The following is a 19,391-nucleotide window of genomic DNA, read 5'->3' as shown; positions in this document are numbered from 1 at the left end:
GAGGACTCCTTTTAGTATTTCTTGTAATTTTGGTTTGGTTTTTGCAAATTCCCTAAGAGTACAGACAAAAGAAATGGAAACTTACTTTCAATATCACAGACTCTATTGCTGTATTGTTCTGTTTTATTTGACTCCAGGTCTTAACAGTATCAGCACAAAAATCTTCCACTGCTGAGCACAGGAATCTGGAAGATAAGATAGGTGGTATAATGTAACATGGACCATGAGTTCCAGAGCCCTTCATCTCTTATAATGTCATCAGTCCATCTTCTGCCTCCCCTTCCTTCTCTCTGTCTTTCCTGATCTGTCTCTCTGTTTTTTCTGCTTCTTCATGTACATATAGTGAAATATGCTCCATCTCTTCTTCAGTCCAGTTTCACATAACTTCTTACATAAAGCATCTAAGAGTGTTTAACTAGCATTTATTACTCCTAATTCCAAATTTCCAGGGAGTCTCTGGGTGACCCAAATAGTTAAGTGCTCGACTACTAGGCTAAAAGTTGGCGGTTCTAAACCTAACCAGAGGTGACTCTGAAGACAAGTCTAGTGATCTGTTTCTGAGAGATAACAGCTTTGAAACCCTGTGGAGCAGTTCTACTCTGCACACATGTGGTCATCATGAGTCAGAATCGACTTGATGGCAACTAACAACAACAACATCAACAACTTGGGTCAGGTTTTCATCCTGGGTCAAATCAGCCTGTGGTTCAAGGGCCCAGCTAATTTAGCACAGGCATAATGACATTGGAAGAACTACCCCTCCCAGGGCCATTCTCAAAGGAGAGTGTGGTGAACTGAGCAGGAACCCCACAAAGAGTGTCAGGAGAAAGGAATGACCCATATATTTAGAAGGGTAGGATGTGTTGCTCATTCTATGATAAAGTAAGTGTGGGTAGTTACTACAGAGACCTTTCCTGGTGGCAAAAATGGAAGGCAAGGTATCCCTACTGTAGGGAGCTCTGCTCTGCTCTAGAATGGTCTGGAATGTTGTGTTTTCATTTTGTAATCTTTCTTCCAAATCTCTGGCTTGGAATTTTATCTTTTTGGAGTAGCAGGTGTCCCCATCTCAATCTCATCTTTCTTATCTAAACTTTTCATTTAGTAGACTTGAGTTGGAAGAAATTCAATTTGGAAAGGTAAGAATATACTTCTTGGTCTCAACACCCTAAGCCATCAAAATGCACACCGTCTCTGACCTGGGAATAGCTTGTGAGGAACAAAAACACCCCAAGGATGAGAGACAAAGGAAGACTGACCTGGTTGCGATGATCATCTCTGTGGGGCACTTTGCCTTCAGGATTTTGTTCAGCTCAGTAGTTGCAGATTCTAAGTGTTGGATGGCCACAACCTAGGGAGAAAAGGAGTGGTCAGCCTTGGAACCTTAGCACTGTGACACAGTATACTACCATCCTCATCCCCCATGGCTTCATTATTTCCTACTGGCTTAACTCAACTGTTTCTCTGGAAATAATTACCATCAAAAAGTTCTTGTTGAGAAACTATTTTGTTCTGTAAACCTTCATCTTAAGTGAGAATAACAGCACAATTGGAAGAGCGTAGTCAATGTCACTGAACTGTGTATGTAGAAATTTTTGAAACTGTGTATCTTTGGCTATGTGTATTTTCACCAAAAAAAAAGGTTGAGAATTTAGAAGGTTAATATGTTGTGGGGTTGTTAACCAATGTCGTAAAACACCATGTGTGCTACTGTTTCATGAGAAACTATTTGTTCTGTAAGCCTTCACCTGAAGTATAATAAAATATAAAATATTAGTAATAATAACAGCATCTACTTACATAGTACTCACTATATACCAGGATTTTATATGTATATATATGCAGTCATGTAATCCTCACAACAACCCTGTGAGGTAAGGATTGTTATTACCATCCATTTTCAGAGGAAGAAACTGAGGCACAGGGAAGTGGTAGCTGATAAGTGGCACAACCAGGATTTGATTCCAGGCAGTCTGGCTTTTGAGTCTGTACTCCTAACTACAACTTCTACTCTTCCCTCTCTATCACTCCCTACATTCAATGGTCTACCAACTCCTGATGATTTTATCTCTGCAATATGTCTCAAACATGTCTACTTCTCCTTATCTTCATTACCCCAGTCAAATCACCATCATATCCTCCCTAGACTATGACAATATCTATTACACCTGTTTTCCTTGCCTGAAGTCTTTATTCCTTCAATCACTTCTCTACACACCACACAAATTCTCTGCTTAAAACTCTTCTACTAGACAGCAGAATGGATAGGTGGACAGATATGTGATAAAGCAAGTATAGTGAAATGTTAATGGTAGAACCTGCAATTTCAACTTTCCTGTATAAAAGGTCACTATGAGTCAGAATCGACGCAACGGCAACAGATTTGGTTTGTTTGTTTGGTTGGTTTTTTTTTTTTGGTATGTTTTTAAATCTTCATTATTAAATAACATAAGTAAAGAAAATCCCTCTATAATTCTCATTGCTCTTAGGGTAAAAGCCCAAACTTCTTACCAGCAGGTCCTTCCTGGCCTGGTCCTTGATTACCTCTCTAGCCTCATCTTTAGTCACTCTCCATACATGCCCCTCCCTGATCCCGATGCCCCAGCCATTATGAACATATTTCAGTTCTGTGAATATTCCATGCTCCCTTGCCTTCAAAACTACACATGCTGTTCCATCTGTCTGGAACAAGCCTCCTGTTTCTTATTCTCCTGTTTAACTCTCTCTAGTCCTCAGCTCTTCTGAAATGGCACTTCTTCTGAGAAGCTTTCTCTGATTCCTCCCATACTGGGTTAGGTACACTTGCTGTGTATTCCCAACCCCCTCTACTTCCTTATATCCTCAAACTCATACTACTTTATTAAAGCTGTTTATTTTTCTATTGCTCCCACTAGAATATGAGCTCTATGACAGCAGGGACTATGTCATTCTTCTTTACCCATTAGGACATAAGAACAGCTCCTAGAAGAGTATCTCACACCTACTAGTTACTCCACAAATACTTTTGAGCGAATGAATAAATTAATGGCTGAATGAATTATATCCCCAATGCCTAACACAGTTCTTGGTAAATAGCTGCTGAATGACATGTCCCTAGTCCTCAATGATTGCATCCTCATGCCGTCCATGGATGATATAAAAACTTCTCTCTCGACCTTGCTTATTATTTCATTATGTAATAAAGAGGTCCGCCTGAATCACAGCTGGGAAGTAGTTACCTCAAATTGGGGTACATCCATTGCGACCTGTCCTCTTGGCAGTGGGATTTGCCTGGGATTCTCACGGATCATCACACTCCATCTGAAATGAAGTTCAAGGACAGGTATTTAGGAATCTGTTTCATCACAAGCTGAAATCAATGGTTCACAGGTCAATAAAACAACAACCAAAAAAAAAAAAAAAAAAACCCAAACCCATTGCCATGGACTCGATTCCACCTCATAGTGACTCTATAAGACAGAGTAGAACTGCGCCATAGGATTTCCAAAGAGTGGCTGGTGGATTCAAACTGCTGACCATTTGGTTAGCAGCTGAGGTCAATAAAGAGGCCAAAAATGTTTGTGTGGCGGGAGAGGTGGGTTTCAGGGGGTGCCTATGCAATCTCTGGCCACCTGATCTCAAGGTATACTGTAAGAGGGGCCTTTGCCTCATGCCTTCTATAGGCCAATGTGATGGAAGAAATGATAACAACATTCTTAGACAACAGTGGTTTTTCAACCAGAGGTAGCCATCAAGATCACCTGAAGTGTTTTTGTAAAATACACATACCAGGGCCCTACCCAAGACCCACTGAATACGAATCTTTGTGGTTGAGCCCAGCTTGGTATCTTGAAAAAGTTCCCTAGTAGATCCTGATGAGAAACCATAAATCAAATATTAATACATGCCCCAGCATAGAAAATCTTCTCCGGAGGTAGGATGGCCACACTTTCTCTTCTCTAGAGCAGAGATAATCTAGGCCAATTGTTCATGAACCCCCTTTTTTGAGTTCTTTGGGAACCTGATGAAACTATGAATTCTTCCCCAGGAAAATATATGCTTGCATAGATAATTGGCAGTATAATTGAAGGAGACTCACAGAGCTCTTGAAATCTATCCATGGAGCCCCTGCTCTAGAACCTTTTATGTTTGAAGAGGGGCTTTAGTGCTATTTAAGGCTATATGGTAGCCTCTGGCTTTGCAAAAGACAAGCACCTCGAAACTGCACTGCACTAAAATCAGAAAGGAAATGAAACTTTGTAAGAGAAGTTAGAATATTCCCGAGTGAGATGAAGTAACTGGGGGTAGCTGGTGTGAGACTGAAAGAGGCACAAAGGCCATGTCTTTTGGCTACTCACCTGTCTAGAATCCTCACACTAGCTTGCTCCACCCTGTTGAGGATGTTCAGGGGTGACTTGTTTTTATTCCAGAATGCACCCCAGCCCAGGACACGGGCCAAATCATTGCCGGTTCCAAGCGGGATGACTGCAAGCTGACACTGCAAGAACAAAACCAAGCACCATTTTCACGCAGTCCTTCTACCAAACTACACACATAAAAGAGCCAAGACAGTGTTCTTTGAGAAGGATTGTGGTCTCAAAGCCAGTGGTGATAAGGGACTTGTGATTCCAGGAAGTACAATGGTAGGACTTTCGAGTGAAATTTTCCCTAAGGAATAGGGACCCATTCTTAGCAATACAGAACTATTCATTAAAGGGAAAAGTCACTGGCATATGCCAGTATTTTATAGCCATGCTTACAGAAGGGAAATATAGCCATGAGTTTATATCTAGGATAGGCCAAGGAGGTGTGGTGCCTCAGGAGACAATGCTACTGGAGTCAGAAGAGCAGGGGCTGCCTAGGGAGAGTGGGAGAGGTAGAGGAAAGTTTCTGCTATTCTTTTTTCTTTTATTGTTTATTGTGCTTTACGTTTCTGCTATTCTTGATACTCAGGGAAGAAAATCAGTGGCCTCAGGATGGGAAGGAACTTGGGGGTTTAATGCTGCTTGAAGCCACTTCTTTTTTGCTTGCTGGCTTCCCCTTCAACACTTCACTTTGGAGCCTGGGAAATAGAGCACTGCTGAGTCCTTCTGCTAACTCCCTCATTTCTCCTTCCCACAGATAGACAACCAGAAAATGGTCTAGGTGAGCAGCCTTAGATCGTAAATCTACCAGTCAGGTTGACTACAAAAACTAGAGGAGGCATGCATTGTACAGACTAGGAAAGTAAAGACCAAGTTCTTCTTGGGATGAGCAACCTCACACCCTCAGTCTCTCTAGCAATGGCAAAACTAAGTCAGCCAGAAACTCACCTTTTCATGTAATCCAAAGACATCAATCAGAGATAAGACCCAGCTCACACTGCCATCTCCACCACAAATCACAATGCGAAAGCGAGCAAAGTTCTTGAACATACACAGCCTGGTAAGAAGAGGGGAAAGGGGGATCATTTCATGAGCTGCTGGGTTTCATAACTCTTTCTTACAATGTGTCAGGATACTAGCACTGCTGCTTTGGCACCCTGCTAATAGGCTACCTGCATTCTTTCCCTTAGCCTCTATCTCTTTGTGTACCTAAGACCACAATGTTGTCACAGGCAATCCCAGAAATCAGACCTTGCCTCAACCCACACTATGCTACACCCAACCTTGCTCTGGAAGCTGCTAGTAATCCATCCAAACCCAACTTGCTGAGAGGCAGTGGGCTCACAGGAACCAGGGCTGAGCAGTCAGAAGTTCCCAAAATGAAACAGGCCTTTAGAAGAGATATATCTATTTGGCCCCAGGAAAAAGAAAGAGTGAGTGGCAGAAAAGGTGGGCAAGAGGTAGGCAATATTCATTTGCCTCTTCCTCTGAGGTCAGGAGATAGGGTTTTATCTCTTCCAACCAGAAGGAGTGAAGCAAATCTGAGAGCAGGATGTGAGCTTGAAGGGATTCCTGGGAAAAGGCTAAAAGTCCTCCAACCAGCCAACCCAAAATGCTCTGAAGTTATGTGTCTGTATCCTGACTTGAGAAAATAGCTCTTTCCTGCCCAGATAGAAGGACTGATTCCAGGAAGCTTATCCTAATTTAGAATGCATAGAGGAAGGAGTCCCTTCTATATGCCCAACTATATCTGCTACCCCACACTTACCCTGCTTCAGGTCCACCCTTTGTCAGGTCAAACACTTGAGATGGGTTAAGGTATTGCTTGAATTTTCTGAGTAAAATGATTCCTTGATGATCTCCACTTTTGGAGTTGATGAAGATGAGTAGGGGACATGAACAGGCGGCTGACCAATCGAGGCTCCAGAAGTCTGAAGAAACCACTAATTGGCCTAATACACACACACACACACACACACACACACACACACACACACACACACACACACACGAAGAGAAGAAAAAACAGGACCATTGAGATAGAAATGAGAAGTGACTTAGCATCAAATTTTGCAAGGAATTTTTGTGTACCTGTCCCAGTTTTCTGAGACTGAGGTTGAGGTGCAAAGGGAAACCCAGGATACAATCTAAAGGGGTATAAAATTCTCTTCCCAGCTGTTGCCAGATAAACTGTATTTTCCAAGCAACTACTATATGCCAAGCATCATGCTAGGGGCATAGGCCTTGCCCTCAAGCTGGGAAGACAGACCTATACACAAGAGTATGTTGGAACACAAGGAATAAGATAATTGGTGCCACAACCAAGGATAAATAAAATGCTATAGGGAAACTGAAGAGTCCAAGAGGAGGATCGGTACACCAAATAGTCCTCTCTCTGCCTCGGATAGCTCAATTCTGACAATAAGATATCAGGTCAGGAGAGAGTGGGAGGAAAGGCTTCCATTTAGCCAGGAGCTAATGACAGAGCATAACAATGTGAGGTGGAGCAGGGAGCTTTAATCATTTCTCTAAGGCTCTGGCAGAGCAATCTGTGTTATCACACTAACTCTCAAGGGAAAAAAAGACTATAAGGAAATTATCTGGACAAGGGAGAGGCTTTTAATAATCCCCAAAACTGAAGTTCCCTTGGTGTTACAAAACACCAAACTCAAGTCGATTCCAACTCATAGCGACCCTATAGGACAGAGTAGAACTTCCCCATAGGGTTTCCAAGGAGTGGCTGGTGGATTCAGACTGCTGATCTTTTGGTTAGCAGCTGAACGCGTAACCACTGCGCCATGTGTTATAGCTGTCTGAATACTCAAAGCAAGCCAGCTCAGGCTGAAGCTTAGAGTCTGCTGGAAGAGAGACAGTGAGCAATGTCCCTGAGCCTCCAAGCCTCTGAGCTCATGACTTGCTAGGGCTGCCCCAAGTAAAAATAAATACATGGGTCAAAAGGTAAGTGGCTCACTCTTGAGTGGGGGAGGAAGGTAGGTTGAGATGTCCCATTTGTTGTAACCTCAGTGAAAGGGAACCTGAAGGAAGGCTGCTGACTTGGGCAGATTTCATGGTTGTTCTGCCTGGAAAAAATCTAAGGCAGGCTTCCTCTGTGGTACAATTCCCACTCGCTGGCCAGTAGAGCTTGAAGGGATCCTTAGCCAGGTAGCCAGCTTGCTCCAAATTTTCAGGGTTTGCTAGGACTCACAATTACACGGTGGGCCTGTTATGTCCCCTCAGTAGCATAGCTAGGAAGTAGTTACTCCCTCTGAACACTTCATCCAAAAGTAGTACTGTTTTCAACATTTTTTAAAAATAAAAGGCAATATCTTGACACAGTAGCAGTTGAGTCATTCATTCATTCATTCAATGAATATGTACTGAGGGCGTTCTCTGTGCCTGTCCTTGTTCCATGTTCTGAGAATAGAAGGGTGGACAATATAGACATAGTCTCTGCTTTTGTGGAGCTTATATTCTAATGGAGGGAGACAAACCATAACAAATAAATATAGAATATAATGTATTGTGAAGAAAAATAAAGCAGGGAAAGGGTACACAGATTGAAGGGGCTATTATTTTAGATAAGGTAGTCAGGACAGTCTCTCTGAATGACATTTGAGATGACAATTGAATGAAGTGTCATTCAAATATTTTGGGGAAAGTGTTTCAGGAAGGAGGAAGAAGTGCTCGAACCCCGAGAAGGGAGACTGTCTGGGGTGTATGAGGAACAATGAATAAGAGGCTAGCATGGCTGGGGTGGAGTTAGTGAGGGGAAAGTGGCAGAAGATGAGGTCAGAGAGGTGACAGGGTCCGGATAAGATGACAAGATGTTAGCATAAGCAGTATGAAAACAAGGGTGAGACTGTTTAGTATGTAATTGAAACATTAGGGGTCAGGCCATAAAATATATAAAGAAAGCATTCAAAAGGTGGTAATTTTTTATGTGCTTGCTCCCCTACCAGCCAACAATGCAGGTCTCAGCTCCCATCCTGGCCCCAGGCTTACTTACCGCTCCTTGATTTTAGAACCTGACTCTGCTCTGTGCTTTCCTACTTCACTCAGCAGCCTCCTGTCAACACCCTACAGCTGAGCGTGTGACTTTGGGTTTATACCCTAACTAAAGGGTTTATGGAAACAGCTTCCTGCTTACATCTAGTGTGCCTGTGAGCTGTGCTTGGAAGCAAGGACTCACTCTGCCAGAGGACCAGGAACAGACCTGTCCATGTCTCAATGATTATAATAGTGTCAAAGGTCCTTTGGAGTAGTCCCTTTCTAAAGGTCAGGCAACAGTGGCAGTGAGGCCAACTACTGTGTTTGGGCCTCAGTTTCCTTATCTGCAAAATGAATCACTCACAAAAATAACCTGTTTTCCAGTGTTTAGATAAAAATGAATCTTTAAAAGATAGGAGTTATGCTGATGAGAAATGGAAATATAATCTGACTCTTCAAGACGAAAAGATGTTCAAACTTAACGCATACTAAGAAATATACAAATTTAAACAAGTCCATGGTAACATTTTTTTCTTGGGTAGCAGATTGGCAAAAATCCAAAAGTTAGATAATACTCTTGATTGAGGAGGCCATGGGGAAATATGCACTCTCATGTACTGAGGATGGAAGTGCAAAATCACGCAAGTCCTATAGAGGGCAATTTGACAGTATCTATGGAAACTACAAAGGCATATGCATTTTGACCCAGTAATTCCACTCCTGGGAATTTTTGCTATAGATATATATGTAAAATGACACGTGCGAGGTTGTTTACTACAGCAGTGTTTATTTCAAAAGACTGAATCCACCAAATTATCCATCAATAGGGGACTGGTGAAATAAGTTATGATATATCCATACAATGGGATATCTTGCAACTGTAAAAAAGAGTGAGTATGCTCTCTTTTGTTGATATGGAAAGATCTCCAAAATATACTGTAAACGAGAAAAACAGAACAAAAACATGGTGCAGAACAATGTGCACAGTGTTAAAAGGGAGGGATAAGAATATATATTTATATTTACTATAAGAAAGAAGTACTGGAAGGATATTCAAGAAACTAATGGCAATGATTAACTATTTTTGAGTGGGGGTGAGGTGGAGCTATAGAAGATTGAGCAGATCAGAAAAAGAAGAGCAATATTTTTTCACTGAATATTATGTATGTGTGTGTACATATATATGTACGTATATATCTATTTTTTAAATTAAAAGAATTTGAACCATATGGATATGTTAACTAGTCAATAATTAAATTAATAAATAAGAAAAAATATGATAAAGCTGTCTATAGATTACATAGCCATGAAAGTATAGCTGAAATCATTTTTAGATCTGACAGCTTGCAACATGGGTTGCATTCTGCAGTGTATTTCTACAAGAGAATGCAGCTATGTGTCCCAGCTGGCTGTCCTCCGGGTTTATTCACTAACCTACAGCAAACATCTTAACTACTCTGGATGTTCATTGCTCTTTATGTATGATGGCATCATGTTGCAATTATTAATAAAGTAATCCAGGGTGGAGATAGGAAGTTGCTAAAGAGAAAATTGTGTAATTAAGGCAACTTGAACTTCAGCGTCAAAAGTAAATTGGTTACAGATGTGAAGGCAAGGGGATGCAGGGCTGGCGGGAAGCCAGTCCCAGAAGAACACAGTGGTAGCCCCATCCAGCATTTCCTTCAGAGTCAGAGAACATCTCCATTTGAGCAAGGCCAAGTTTAGAAGAGAGTCTTGTAAAGAAGGTGACAAAAATGAGTGGCATTGTGGACTAGAATGTAACACTGTTAGGCAGATTTGTAAACCAAAAAAACAAAAAACAGGAACAAAAAAACGCCAAACCCGTTGCCATCAAATTGGTTCCAACTCTTTGTAGGGCAGGTAATAACTGTGCCCCTAAGATTGCTTTGGAATAGGTTGATGTTACTAAGGAGGTGGGGTCCTGTACTATTCAACAATTTTAACCAACAATTCAGAAGAAAATATAGAAGGCTGACTTGTCAACTTTGATATAGCCAAAGCTGGAGGGAGAGCTACTGTAGGATGCCAGAATCAAGATGGAAAAATGATCTCAATAGGCCAACGGGTTGAATTCAAGAAGATGAAATGTAAAAGGAACAAATGCGAAGCTTGGTCTTTAGGCTCAAAGATGTAAATTGCACCAGAACAGGTCAATGGGGACTTGGCTTGGCAGCATCAAGTGTGAAAAGGGCTTAGGGGATTTAGTTGACTTTAAGCTCCACATGAGTCAACAGCCTGAAAGAAGCTGTCAAAAAAAGCTCATGCTTCTTTGAGCTGCATTAATGCAACCACAGTACCCCAAATCAGGAAGCCAATGGTCTCTCTCTCAAATTTGTCTGTTCACACCACAGAAGGATGCTAAATTGGCATAAGGTTGGCTTGCTATTCCCTTTCCTGTACTTTTTAGATCCTCTTTTACAAATGTTAACTCATTTAATCCCTACAACACAACTAAGAGTACCACTATTATTCCCAGTTGGCAGAAGACAGGTGATAGATGAGGCACAGAGAGGCGAAGTAATTTGCCCAAGGTAACACAGTTAGTAAATAATGGTGTGCACTCCCAGGACTAGTAGCATCATCATCATCTGGGGACTTGTTAGAAATGCAAATTCTTGGGCCCCATTCCAGATCTACTGAATCATAAGCTCTGGGGGTAGGACCCAAAAATCTGTGTTTTTAACAAACCTTCCAGGTGATCCTGATGTATCAAGTTTGACAACCACTTCTCTACCACTATTTTGCCTCGACGTGAATCCAGTGGCGTCACTAGCGTTGGTGTCACCCAGTGCTGTGAAACATCAGCAAATTTGACAAAAATCAGTGACTCGAATCATCATTGAAATTGGGTAATAATGACAGCTCTGACAGAAGCACATTAGAAGGTTCAAAAAGTAAATTAGCATAGAGTTTTAGCCTTGTAGGTATATTAATACATGCGTCTTAGTTATCTAGTGCTGCTATAACAGAAATACCACAAGCGGATGGCTTTAACAAAGAGAAATTTATTTCTTCACGGTAAGGTAGGCTGAAAGTCCAAATTCAGGGCGTCAGCTCCAGAGGAAGGCTTTTCCTCTCTGTAGGCCTTCTCATCAGTGTTCTCCCAGACTAGGAGCTTTTCAGTGCAGGGACCCCTGTCCAAAGGACACGCTCTGCTCCCAGCACCGCTTTCTTGATGGTATGAGGTCACTTCTGTCTTTTATATCTCAAGAGATTGCCTCAGGACACAATCCAGTCTTGTAGATCAGGTCCTGCCTTACTAACACAACTGCCACCCATCCTCCCTCATTAACATCATAGAGGAAGGTTTACAACATACAGGAAAATCACACAGTACCAGGAATCATGGCCCAGCCAAATTGATACACTCATTTTTTGGGGGACATAATTCAAACCATGACAACATGTAAGTTGGGCTTATGAAAAAATTTTTTGTTATGATTAACTACGGGGATATTTTTATGAAAAATAATAAATTTCTGCTGAAACACTGCACAAAAATTTAATTTTATAGACAGTCATTTTGGTGTCACCCATCTGACAGTGTCACCTGGTGCAGGCTGCACTCCCCACATCCCCCTAGTGACGCCACTGTGTGAATCAGTAATGTTTAGTTGTCTCTTATTCTCTAGCTTGCCCAGCATTGAGCCTTACATACAGGCAGCAGCCGGTGAATGTATTAATGAATTCATATAACAAATCTTGACTGTGCACATACCATGTACCCATATCTGAGTTAAGTGCTATGGATACAGAGAGGTGTTAAAGTAAGTGCTAAGGGTGAGGTCTAGGGTGGGAGACAGACATAGGTACCAGACCCATTTTACTAACACTCTAAGAAATTTAGAAATCTCATATATTTCTCCAATATGCTAATTTATCCATCTCTGGATCCATTGGTCCAAGAATGATCAGTGAACTGATGTTTCATTGACTTAAAAATTATCCCTATATTGAGAAATATAGATTAAACAGTCTGGGAAGGAGTTGAACTTTGCTCCAGAAAGTGAAATTGACCATACAGAGAGTGAAGCTAACCATACATAAACTTAAATTAATGGGCAGTGTATCTCTTACCTGTCTTAGTGAAACAGTACTTTGTCAATGATAAGTATATTAGATTTCCAAATTTCTTAGCGTGTTAGTAAAATAGGTCAGATCTTTTTAGCTGTAATATGTAATTTTGATCTTGACAGCTCCCACTCTTTAATAATGAGTAATAGGAGAAGCAAATGAACAGCTTGATGGAAGAAAGGAGAGTTAGAAGAAGTAAAAAAGGGAGGAAGGAGAGGTGAACTAAAAAATGCATCATTAACAAGTGCCAAAGATTGTAACTGCAGAATCATCACTTTGGAGATGTATAGTTTTCGTTTAGTTGTTCAAGACGAGGGATTTAGTTTTGTGATCCTTTGGGCTTGTGTTTCTGGATACTTATATACTTTACGTGTTATCAATTATCCTCACAATTATCCCCCTTTATAGGTGGGGAAAGTGAACCTTAGAAAATGTAAGTGAATTATCCAAGGTCATCTAGCTAGTAAGTGACTAAAACCCATGGTTGCCTGGCCACCTCCCACTTTTTTCTATCTTACAACATGCTGCCTCCGTACCTCATTTATTTTTTAAAACCAAACACAAAAACTAAACAAAATACCCTTTTCCATTGCCCTTGCTTCCTCTGTTCTAACAGTGCTATATTTCTTTTTTTCCAAAATTTTATTTATTTGTTGTTGTTGAGAATATACACAGCAAAACATACACCAATTCAACAGTTTCTACATGTACCATTTAGTGATATTGATTACATTCTTTGAGTTGTACAACCATTCTCACCCTCCTTTTGAGTTGTTCCTCCCTCATTAACATAAACTCACTGCCCCCTAAGGTTCCTATCTAATCTTTCAAGTTGCTGTTGTCAATTTGATCCCATATAGATAGTTCTTAAAAGAGCATAATGCTCAAGGCGGACCTTTTTTTACTAGTTAAGCTAAACTATTGTTCGGTTTTAAGACTTCAGGGGATATTTTTGGTTTAAGGTTTAAAGATTATCTCAGGGTAATAGTTTCAGGGGTTCATCCAACTTTCATGGATCCAGGAAGTCTAGAGTCCATGAGAATTTAAAATTCTGTTCTGCATTTTCCCCCTCTTGATCAGGATTTTTCTATGGAATCTTTGATCAAAATGTTCAGTAATGGCAGCCGGGCACCATCCAGTTCCTCTGGTCTCATGGCAAAGGAGGCAGTTGTTCATGGAGGTAAGTAGCCACACATTCCATACCCTCCTGCTATTCCTGACTCCAGGTGAATAGAGACCACTTGTTGTGCCTTGAATGGCTGTTTGCAAGCTTTTAAGACCCAAAACACTACGCAATAAACTAGGAGGTAGAACAGAGGTGCTAAACACGTTATTAGGTCAATTAACTGGGATGTCCCATGAAACCATGACCCTAAAACTCCAAACCAAGGAACTAAATCCCATGAGATATTTGTTTGTACATAAGCAGCCCCAGAATCTACTTTTTTTTGTCGTTGTCATAAATATATCACAAATTGCCAATTCAACTTTTTACAGGTGTACAACTTATTGACAGCAATTACAACAACCAGCTGTGCAACCCTACCATTAATCAACGTGATTTTTCCATTTTTCCATTAACCCCCTTTTACCCCTTCTCTCCCGCCCCTGGTAACTTTGGTCTCTATACATTTGCCTTTTCTTGTATTTTTATGTAAGTGAGGTTATACAATATTTGTCCTTTTGTGATTGGCTTATTTCACTTAGCATAATACCTTCAAGCTCCATCCATACTGTAGCATGTATCAAGATTTCATTTCTCCTACTGGCTGAGCAGTATTCCATTGTATGTATGTGCCACATTTTGTTTATCCATTCATCTGTAGATGGGCATTTAGGTTGTTTCCACTTTTTGGCTATTGTGAATAGTGCTGCAATGAACATTGTTGTATAAGTCTCTAGCAGTGAAATTGCTGGATCATATGATAGTTCTATTTTTAGTTTTTTGAAGAACCACTACACTGTTTTCCACAACGACTGTACCATTTTGCACTCCCACCAGCAGTGGATAAGGATTCCTCACTATATTTCTTGATAAAATAACTAAGTTTGCTCTTGTTGAATTTATTGCATCATTACCTCTTTTCTGCTCAACCTCTTACAATTGGCTAACACTCCTGATACTTTATGGTCTCCAAGTGTCTCTACTACTGCTTTGGCACTTAGCAGATGCTACCTTTAACTGTTAATTGTCATATCAGTATCCTAGAACTACAATAACCATGAGCTCTGGCAATTACCATGTCTTAGATCTCTTTACGACTGTCAAGTATCTTGTGAATAAAGAGTAATCAATAAATCACTAGTGTCCAGGAATTGATAAAGCATTAGTTCAGTGGGTAGGGGCAATGATCACATTAAGTTCAGATTTGGGGACAACCTTTGTGTTAGTTTCCATTTTATAAGTAATATAACCTAGACTCTTCAGGCAGTTCTGCCTTGACCACCCAGATACAAACAAACTTAGTTTATGGATTACCTAGTGTCTGGAAATCATAAAAAAGCTGAAATCAAATCTGTTCAGTCAGAAACAACCGGGGCAGAGGCTACAGAGAACATGTCCAGATACACATACATCACACACACCAACATTCACCATTCCCAAGGTCTAAAGAGGACCATGATTTGGTTCACACACAAACACTCCTACTCCCCTAAAATGTTTGACTGATAAATAATAATTTAATTGTAGTCCTTTTTCCCTTCCTTTGCCCCTTCCCTTCCTCCCCATTGGGTTTTTGAAATTAAGGTTTAGCTACCCACCATCACCCTTAGGGTCACTGAGGGCAGTGGGAGGGATGACTGATGATCGATGATGTCCAAACCAACATTCCTTGGAAAACCGTCTCTTGCAATCTTCATGCACCTGAAACAACAAAAGAAGAGAAGGGAGAAAAAAAAAAGAGGAAGGAGAGAAAAGGACAACACTAATTAGTCTTGAATTCCAATCCTAAGATTTGGCTCCATAGTGTTCAAATCTTCCTGAGATTTGGTGCCACAGACATACCCCCGACTCACCTGGATACCCCCATGCTATCCCAAACCTTGGCTGTCCCTAAATGTGGCCTCTGAACTCTGGTCCTTTCAAAAGTGGCTTTCAGGCACTAACCCGTTGCCATTGAGTCGATTCAGACTCATAGCGACCTTATAGGACAGAGTAGAACTGCCCCATAGGGTTTCAGGCACTGAGGAACCATTAATCCTAGGGCCTAAACTTAGTGGCCTGCAGAATGGGGAGATTACTTGCAGTATAAGAGATCCACTCCTCATAATGTGCTATCACACTTCAATCCTTACAACAACTGTGTGGTAGGGAAAACATTATTAGGTTCATTTTCGAAACGAGGACACCAAAACTCAGAGAAGTAAAGGGTCTTGCCCAACATCAAACAGCTGGGAAATGACAGAACGGAGACTCTATTGCCTTCCCCACAAGTGGCCATTCTTTCCCGGTTTCCAGCATCTTCAAGTATCACTTCCAGGACCATTACACAGTTCCTGGGGGATATAAACCTGGCCCAGATATTCAAAGGTAATTAAAACAGAGCCAGAGGACAGCCAGAGTCTTCTAAGAAGAAGATTATACTTCAGTTTCTTCTTGTCTGGAGTAATCAGTTTGAGAGAAATATCTAAAAGTCTTGAAAGTCTAGATCAAACTCGGCACCATTGGCATTTTGAGTCAGATAGTTCTTTGTTATCAAGGTCTACCTGTACATTTTAAGAGGTTTAGCAGCATCTCAGGCCTCTACCCACACCTCCTCCCCCCACCTCACGTTGTGGCAACCAAAAATGTCTCCAGGCATTGCCAAATGTTTGTGGTGGGGGGAACTCACCCCCAGTTGAGAACCATTATCTAGAGGTATTGCAGTGTTGTAGTTAAGAATACAGTCTCCAAAGAATTATGTATGAATCAAGACTCTCTTACTGGCTGCATGAACCTCACTTTCCTTTTCTGTAAAATGGGGACAATAAGGTCTGCATTTTTAAGGTTGTTGTAAGGATTAAAAGAGATCAGGTATATAAAACACTTAATACATAGTGGAAATAATAATGTGTCAATATCCTTAACCATTATTAATTAACAAACGTTACAAATTTCTAGGAAATGGTTAATGAGGGACATAGAAAGTTTATTAAGGGTAGACTCAGAACTTATTTTTTAATTGCGCATGCTGCCATATGAGAGTTAAAATTTTTTCACTTGCTAGTAGGCCTTGCCAGTTAAGAACCATTAGAGATGAGAGTCTTAAATTTTTCTTCCAAAGACTCTAGAGCCAGATCTGGAAAGGCAGGATACTGAGCTCTATATGATGGAATTGGTATAATCTATTTTGGCGCAAGAGTCTCTGAGATCTCTATGTGTATGAACAGTCAAGTCCAAGCCACTCCATTCCCAAAGTCAAGTTCTCCAAGGAGTAAGATGAGTCTTACTATAGAATTGCACCATAAACACCGGAAATCTTGAAGTCTTTTATAACTGCCACAGTTCTTATGACACACTGCACACTGAGAGCTGACAGACATGTTTCCTTCTATCCACTGATGTGGCATGCTTTTCTGAAGGGTAAAAAGAGACAAGAGGTAGAAGTTAGAGATATAAGGAGAGGAAGGGCCAACTGGAATAATTGTACTTCCCACTGCCCCATGGAGGACATCAAGGAAATTTTCCTGGTGTTACCCTCCTCACCTCCAATGATAGTGACCAATGACAGGTGGGAGTGGGGAGCTTTCATTCTTTGAGACTGGTTTGATTGTGAGCCTGGGGAAGAAGCCTGTTTGGGGGTATCTGGAGAGAAAAAAAAGTCTTCCTTCTCCTATGTGTCTTGACTGAGAGGGAGATGGGAGAGGGCAACCGTGGGAGGGCATGGCTGGCACTCACTATTTCATCTGCAGGCAAAAGGAGGTCATCAGTGACAGACAAAGTATTCCACTTGCAGTCTTTGCTTGCTCTCAAAGCACATATTCTGTGAGATTTGACTCTGCAGACTGTGAGAAGAGGAAGAAAAAAGATGAGTGTGAGTCTGGTGACAAAGAAGATTCTAATTCCCTTTCCTAAGCTGCTCAGAAAGGTAGAATACAGATGCAGTCTAAATAGTTCTGATCTACCTCCAAAGGCCTATTTCCCATATGATCCAATTTCTTTTTATTTCTACTGACTAAACTTCCTAGTATATGAACTTGAATGGGAATTGATGGTAAGAATGAAGTGATTTCTGTCTCTCCAACCCTTGTGACTACATTGTCCCATTCCCACATACACCATCCTCCATTTTCTTTCATAAGAATTTCCCCTCATACCAGTTTCCTCCCATCTCCTTTCCTTAGTCTGTTAAGCATCAGGTTTAACCTCACACCAGAGTCAATGACCTAGCATGAGTCAGTGATACTAAAGCCACATGAGGGCCTTCACCCCTATCACCACCCACTGAACTCTGCTTCATAAAGGAAACAGGAAGATACCTTCACAGATGATAATATTTCTAGATAAGGCAGGAATGCTCTCTCGACAAACATTGCAGTGCTGGGTTCTACTACTGTGGCTGGAGTACCAGTAGTGCATGCCAACAAGAAAAGGGTTGTTTTCTGCTGCAGGTATCTAAAACAAATAAAAGAGAAAGGATTTGAATGGAGATTTAATCACAGAGCCAGATTAGGGAAGGCCAGAAACTCTGCTGCTAAGGCTGAAATGGCCAGCTATATAGGTGTCAGAGAGTGTGAAGGGGAAGACTAAAAGCTGAAGCCAATACCTAAGAAATCTTCCACCTCTGATGGCTAGTGGTTTTGAATAGGGAAAAAGAATAGGGGGCCAGGTCTTGGAATAGGAGCTGAAGGCAGGGGCAATGATTTTTATGCTTCTTGGCCAAACTACTGCATTAGTTTAGTCCAAGCAAAAACTAGTTCTGTTAGCCTTGACCTTGATTCTCTTTGACTATTGAGCAAAAGGAGGTGGTGAGTTGGAAATTCAGTGATATCCAAGTCCTGAGGCCAGGAAAGGAGGCAGGGCTCTGTCCCTGGGCTAAGGGATACTTGTTAAGCTGTGGGTACCTCTTGGAGATCTACACCGCGATTTCTGGCCCTACTGTTGCCATGTGAACAAAGAATTGCTTTACCTGGACAACAGTTTCATCTCAGGGGATTCTTGTCCAATAATTCTTTTCTGAATACCATCCTCTGACTGTCCACAGTAGTTTCCTGGTTAGTCATTTAATTCATTCAATAATTCACTAAACAATTGTTTATTGTAGTAAAATATGTATAATATAAAGTTTGCCACATTAAATATTTTTAAGTGTACAATTCAGTGGCATTAATTATATCCACAATGTTGTGCAAGTATCACAACGGTTTATTTCCACAACTTTTTCATCACCCCAAACAGAAACTCTTGTACTCACTAAGCAATAACTCCCTATTCTCCCTTCCCCCAGCCCCTGGTAATCACTAATCTACTTTCTGTCTCTATACATTTGCCTGTTTTATAAGTGAGATCATATAATATTTGCTCTTTTGTGTTTGGCTTATTTCACTTATAATGTTTTCAAGATTTATCCATGTCATAACATGTATCAAAACTTCATTTCTCTTTATGGCTGAGTAATATTTTATTTTATGTATATATTACAATTTGTTTAAACACTTGGGCTGTTTCTATCTTTTGGATATTGTGAATAATACTACAATGAACATTGGTGTGCATATATCAGTTTGAGTCCTTGATTTCAATTCTTTTGGGTATATACCTAGGAGTAGAATTGCTGGGCAATAGTAATTCTATGTTTAATTTTCTGATGAACTACCATACTGTTTTCCACAGCAGCCAGACCATTCTGCCTTCCCACCTGCAATGTATGAGGGTTCCAATTTCTCCACATCGTTGCCCAACACTTGTTATTTTCCATTAAAAAAATTAATTGCCATCCTAGTGGATGTGAGGTGATATCTCATTGTGGTCATTAAACAAATATTTAC

The 19,391-nt window shown here is 40.8% G+C and overlaps 1 protein-coding gene and 1 long non-coding RNA gene across 2 annotated transcripts in view; both read right to left on the bottom strand.

Annotated features, from left to right (window-relative positions):
- Nucleotides 1-3,282, bottom strand: part of DGKK (diacylglycerol kinase kappa) — an 11,096-nt gene extending 7,814 nt beyond the window's left edge. Inside the window, exons 1-3 of the mRNA XM_023731837.1 lie at nucleotides 3,216-3,282; nucleotides 1,257-1,348; nucleotides 86-185 (exon numbers count right to left, since the gene is read on the bottom strand). Of these exons, the coding sequence (XP_023587605.1) occupies nucleotides 86-185; nucleotides 1,257-1,348; nucleotides 3,216-3,236 (213 nt within the window). The 5' untranslated portion in view covers nucleotides 3,237-3,282. The remainder of the gene's footprint in view (nucleotides 1-85; nucleotides 186-1,256; nucleotides 1,349-3,215) is intronic.
- A 1,090-nt stretch (nucleotides 3,283-4,372) lies between these two features.
- Nucleotides 4,373-6,287, bottom strand: LOC111820687 (uncharacterized). The gene is made up of 3 exons (XR_002824202.1): nucleotides 6,109-6,287; nucleotides 5,289-5,397; nucleotides 4,373-4,474 (listed from the first exon to the last, which is right to left on the bottom strand). It is a non-coding gene; the product is annotated as an uncharacterized LOC111820687 (long non-coding RNA).
- Between the last annotated feature and the right edge of the window lie 13,104 nt (nucleotides 6,288-19,391).

This window comes from Trichechus manatus, unplaced genomic scaffold (assembly GCF_000243295.1).
Source record: "Trichechus manatus latirostris isolate Lorelei unplaced genomic scaffold, TriManLat1.0 scaffold00046, whole genome shotgun sequence".
Classification (NCBI taxonomy): domain Eukaryota; kingdom Metazoa; phylum Chordata; class Mammalia; order Sirenia; family Trichechidae; genus Trichechus; species Trichechus manatus.
This window is presented reverse-complemented; position numbering and strand designations above follow the sequence as displayed.